General features: G+C 44.6%; 1 protein-coding gene across 4 annotated transcripts in view; it reads right to left on the bottom strand.

The window, feature by feature from the left end:
- Positions 1 to 3167: 3167 nt before the first annotated feature.
- The window catches only part of LOC127049667 (24-hydroxycholesterol 7-alpha-hydroxylase-like), a 52972-nt gene continuing 50139 nt past the window's right edge, over positions 3168 to 6000 (bottom strand). For all 4 annotated transcript variants that reach the window (XM_050950833.1, XM_050950834.1, XM_050950837.1 and 1 more), the window contains one exon: positions 3168 to 5884. In XM_050950833.1, the coding sequence (XP_050806790.1) occupies positions 5813 to 5884 (72 nt within the window). In that variant the 3' untranslated portion in view covers positions 3168 to 5812. The remainder of the gene's footprint in view (positions 5885 to 6000) is intronic.

Here is a 6000-nt window from a genome sequence, read left to right as displayed (position 1 = left end):
TGGTGGAGATTTTGTAGGTGTTAGTCTCTGTCTGAGGGGTTAGAGCAGATGCGGTTGTACCTCAGTCTACAGTGCTTGGTCTACAGCCAAGCACTGAGGTACACCAAGCATTCTCCACCAAGCATTCTCAAAACTACAATACCCGCACGAGTAAATAAGGAAACAGATCAACAGAGCCAGACGTGTACCCAGAAGCCTACTGCAAGACAAACCCAAGAAAGAAACCAACAGGACTCCACTGGCCATCACATACAGTCCCCAGCTAAAACCCCTCCAACTCATCATCAGGGATCTACAAACCATCCTGGACAATGATCCCACACTTTCACAGGCCTTGGGTGGCAGGCCAGTCCTCACCCACAGACAACCTGCCAACCTGAAACATATTCTCACCAGTAACTGCACACCGCACCATAGTAACTCTAGCTCAGGAACCAATCCATGCAACAAACCTCGATGCCAACTCAGCCCACATATCTACACCAGCGACACCATCACAGGACCTAACCAGATCAGCCACACCATCACCAGTTCATTCACCTGCACGTCCACCAATGTAATATACGCCATCATATGCCAGCAATGCCCCTCTGCTATGTACATCGGCCAAACTGGACAGTCTCTACAGAAAAGGATAAATGGACACAAATCAGAAATTAGGAATGGCAATATACAAAAACCTGTAGGGGAACACTTCAGCCTCCCTGGCCACACTATAGCAGATCTTAAGGTGGCCATCCTGCAGCAAAAAAACTTCAGGACCAGACTTCAAAGAGAAACTGCTGAGCTTCAGTTCATCTGCAAATTTGACACCATCAGCTCAGGATTAAACAAAGACTGTGAATGACTTGCCAGCTATAAAACCAGTTTCTCCTCCCTTGGTTTTCACACCTCAACTGCTAGAACAGGGCCTCATCCTCTCTGATTGAACTAACCTCGTTATCTCTAGCTTGCTTGCATATATATATATATATATATATGCCTGCCCCTGGAAATTTCCACTACATGCATCTGACGAAGCGGGTGTTCACCCATGAAAGCTCATGCTCCAAAACATCTGTTAGTCTACAAGGTGCCACAGGATTCTTTGCAGCTTTTATTGATAAACATGTTAAATACCATAGGGCAAAGTTTCTCAAACTTGGGATGCTGCTTATGTAGGGAAAGACCCTGGCGGGGCAGGCCGGACCGGTTTGTTTACTTGCCACGTCCGCAGGTCAGGCTGATCGCGGCTCCCACGGGCTGCGGATCGCTGCTCCAGGCCAATGGAGACTGCTGGAAGCAGTGCAGGCTGAGGGACTTACTGGCTGCCACTTCCAGCAAATCCCATTGGCCTGGATCAGTGAACCGAGGCCAGTGGGAGCTGTGATCGGCCTGACCTGTGGACATGGCAGGTAAACAAACCGGTCCGGCTTGCCAGGGACTTTCCCTACACAAGCAGCATACCAAGTTTGGGAAACTCTGCCCTATAGTATTTAACATGTTTATCAATGACCTGGAAGAAAACATAAAGAATTTGGCTCAGTGTGCATTCTGGCTACCTGAACACCCCCACTACAGCAATAAACGAAGAGCCAGACTCAAAGCCCACTGAAGTCAAGAAGAGTCTTTTCAAGGCCCCATACAGGCTTTGTGTCCTCAGGAAGGGCCTGATTCCAAGGGATGATCAGCACTTGCAACTTCCGCTGAAGTCATGGGAAGTTGTAGGTGCCCATCACCTTCTAAGACCAGGACCTAGCAAATGACTTTCATATTAAAAAAGAAACAAGGCGCACAAGTGCATAGATGCAGCTAGTGTCCCAGCTCTCTCTACATTCCTTCTCAAGTGCCACATGACTGGTACAGGCAAATAAAGCACTACAGCTTTGGTGCCTGTGCCGTTGAGAAAAACGGCAACAGAAAATATTGGGCAAAAGGGAGGCCAAAAATCAACAGGCAGAGGACATTTACTGTTAGAATGACTAAAAGGGAAAGAGTTAGAAACCATTTATATTGCTTGTTAAGTGTAAACAGTGTGTTTCATGTTGTACTGAACACAGATATGGTCTCTGCCCAGAGGGCCTCACAATCTAACCTTATGCCCCCATTGCAGACAGTTGGACTCCACATAAATGTAGGAATATGCCCACACAGTTCCCTTGGCAACTTCAGGGCCTAAATTATACAACCAAGACAGATTAAATTAGCACAGTGTGCCTGACAAGATCCCACTGATGTGATGCAGTTATTGCACACTGCTTTAGAAATCAGACTATTTAGCAAGTCTCAGGTTAGTTACAATACTGATAGTATGATTAAGGCTCAGCTAGTACTTTGCTACTTAACCCCTATTTGCAATCACTCAAACCTTCGAGAACAAATAGAAACTCTCATAGGACAAAACCTCTCATATCTGATCTTAGCACAGAGGTTGTTTTTAGAGGGTTTGAAGAAAAGCATTTGTAGATCTTAGAGGCCTAGACATCAAGTTAAGTTTAAAAAATAAACAATCCGGGCGTGTGTTATGCAGGTTTGAAGTTGACACCCGAAGGTATCCCAGCTCTCGAGGCAGATCGGAACTCATGTGCATATATTTTCAAATGTTCATATGTTACCTGTCAGCTCTGTGTTCGTGGGGAACCAGGGCACAGTATCCAGCTGGTCTGACTCACAAAAGACCCCCCTCCCCAGCCTCAGCTTGAACCAAAGCCGATCAGAAGAAAGACTTACAAAAAGCAATGAAAAGGCCGTGGGAGACACATCTAAACCCCTCTGGACCAGGGTGACAGGATTAAGGCAACTCCCCTAACCTCATTTGCATTGAAGATGGGACAGGGAGGCTTCTCGTTAGCATACAGAATGGAGAACAGAGATTCCAAGGCAAGAACTGCAGGGAACTCTGGGACCAGAAAAGCAGGGAAGCACTGCATCACGGGAGATCTCTGCTCCAGACATTAATGAACCTAGGCCTGCACACACCCAGCTCAGTAGTTATCAGACCAATTCTAGTAATAAATCTTTGACTGGTATCCACAATACTGAAGCTGCCTAATTACGTTGGGAGCTCCCTCGAAGGAACACCACCCATAGCCAGGAATGACCAGTTCCTATTGTCTATCCTGAACAAAACAACTTTAGTATACTCCCTTGAGTCATCAGTTGACCCATAAACAAATCTAGTGTTCTCCCTTGAACCGCTGTTATTTCCCTACAAAACCCCTACCCATGCTCAAAGTAAGTGTTCTGATGCCTGGATCCAAAATCTGCATCAGTTCCATTGGGACCTCATCTCCTGACTGATCATGCTGAGGGTTCTGCCTGTCTCCAGCACCCTGGACCCTCAGCTACCACCACCACCTGGGAATCCTGACCAGTTCAAGCTTTCTGGAGTGGTGAGAACCCAAATCTCTTTCTCTTGTATTTTTTTCTACTCTAGGTATCGCTTTCTAACCTGACTTGTGGGATCGGGTATCGCTTTCTAACCCTGACTTGTGGGATCGGGTATCGCTTTCTAAACCTGACTTTTTAAATCAGATTTAAGCTAGATTTAATACTGTAACTGTTTTGGTTGTTTGGCTCCCCTTGTATGGGTTATTACCTGGCAATAAATAACATTTATGGTCAAGTTGGTTGCTTCTCTTCCTCCCTCTCTCTCTGTTTTGTGTTTTTGGCTTCCCCATTTGCTCTGCAGCAACACTCCTCTTACCTAAGCTGAAGATCCCTGTAGAGCCCAAAAATCCCGTGGGGTTTTCTCATCAAGTGGGTTACTACCAGAACAATTGTAACATCAAACTGGAGATAGGGACATGCTGAACCTGTGGCAGAGGAGGGTGGCAGTTTGAAAGTGCTGCTTGGTCCAGCCTTCTGGGTCCAGGGGCATATAGAGGGTCAGCTTGGGAGTGCTGATTGACCTGGTCCACTCAGATGCAGTCTGTTAATCTGTGTGCGTGTGTTCATCTGATTCTGGGGCTGGAGGAACCCAGCCCTGGGGAACCTAGGTCCTGCAGAATAGCTCCAGTGGGAGGGAACTTGCAGAAGGGAGAAGTAGAGCTCCATATGAGAACACATGTGACACAAGCAGTACATTGATAGAATTACAGAAACCCCCTCCACCCCTGCAGAAAAGTAACCCTAATAAATGAGCGTACTTCAAAGTAACAGGCAAATCTGGTAACACATAACTCTGCTGCAAAAAAAAAAAATGTTCATAGCACATAGTGTCATTACTGCTCATTCGGGATTACTGGTGTATCCAGTGTGATGTTGCCCTTTTGGAGCGGAAAACCATGAGAGTGTTTATTTTAAGGCAACAGGAAAGACATTTTCCATGCTCACGACTGCAAAATACCAGAACAGATTTTGCTCTGACTTTCAAAAATGAAAAATATATAAAGACACATACTTTTAGGCAGTGACCACACATGAAAATATCAGCTCTAAAAGTAAGTGTTTCAGAACCACTTAAGCAACTAAAAACAGGAGGTGAGAGAGTGGAAAGTGTCTTGCAGATGTAACTATAATGAACACAACTAGAGACCACTATAATATACCACCACCAAAATCACTAGCTAACCATGTGGCTAGCTTGCAACACTGTCAGATCCATAAACCAAGCGAGATAAGATCTGGTCATCAATTTAGCGCATCATGCTACAGCTGTTATATATTTTTTTCCTATGGAACTTTATTCTGTAGTTCTTAGTGTTTTAAAATGTGCTTTTTGGGGGCAAATATTTGTAAAAGTGATCAGTGGTCTTTACTTAAAACTAAAGATATACAAACAAGGCTATTAACTGACAGCAGTTAAAATTTTGTATATTCTAAAAGACATTTTTAATTTGTTGAACTGCTTCCTCAAACAGTGCTTTATTCCAGATTTTCTTTTTAGGGTTAGATATTTTTAGATTTGTGCAACAGCCAAAAAAGGTTGGCATCTCACATGCTGTAAATCATTAAAAGAAAGCAAAAAAGTCTTCTAGACCTTAGACAAAGTTTTCTTGCAAGTTCCTGCAAAGTATAAAATGGAAAACAAACATCATGGCAAGGCTTTCATTGGACTATAAGGTAGGGGGCAATTCTGAATCGCTGGAGCAACCAAAGCTCGAGAAAAGTCTGTAGGAGTTTTGGCTGCACCAAGGGTGCAGGATCACTTTCACTTTCATATATTTCATTTACAATCATTTAGCCTTCGTTTAGACACAGGTCAGCTCCTCTTCTGGTGTAAATCAGGAACGTTCCAGCAAAGACAGAGGAGTTATGTTGATTTACACCAGCTGAGGATTTGATCCAGAGGGCCCAATTCACGATTGCCCTGCACTTTGTGTATTCATTTACACCAGTGCAAAGTATTACTGTTCTGACCTGCTAACGCTTACCAGTCACTTTGCACTGGTCTAAGTGAACAGGCAGCACAAGCATGAACTGGGCCAACAGGACCTGATTTTCAAAGAGCTCCCAGCACAGCCTCCCACTTGGTGCCCCAAAATAATAGTGAGCATAATGAATCTGGCCCCTAAATGCCTGACTTGTGGGTGCAACCAGCAAGTTAGATAGCTACACGCTGCCAGCCATTGCACCCACAAATTGCAGATGCATAAAGGAAGGTTGGGTTTTAAATACTGTGTCCTAGACACATAGGCCCAGGTGCTTAGATACCACAGTGTTGGGCATGATATAAAAACTACTCAGAGTACATACAGCATTTGAAACCATTTAAACAACTGCTTATGGCACTGACTACATTTGGACACATAGGACATGCCAAAGTGAAACAGAGCAATGGTCCCTCAAAGACAGCGGCTGGCAAAGGAACCAGAGTTAGTCAAGTCAGCTTTCAGTGCCGGAGTTTATACTGAACCCGGCATGCTCCCACGGGCTGCTGTGTCCCCACTAAATGGAGAAGGCTCTGCAAAAAGATAGAAAAGCAGTAGAAAGACATGGTAAATATGCACCTGGGTTGGTTTAGTGAACACAGCCCTTGTCTCAGTTTGCTTTGACATTAATGTTATAAGCATTGTTTCT

The sequence above is a fragment of the Gopherus flavomarginatus genome, chromosome 4 (assembly GCF_025201925.1).
Source record: "Gopherus flavomarginatus isolate rGopFla2 chromosome 4, rGopFla2.mat.asm, whole genome shotgun sequence".
NCBI classification, from domain to species: Eukaryota; Metazoa; Chordata; order Testudines; family Testudinidae; genus Gopherus; species Gopherus flavomarginatus.
This window is presented reverse-complemented; position numbering and strand designations above follow the sequence as displayed.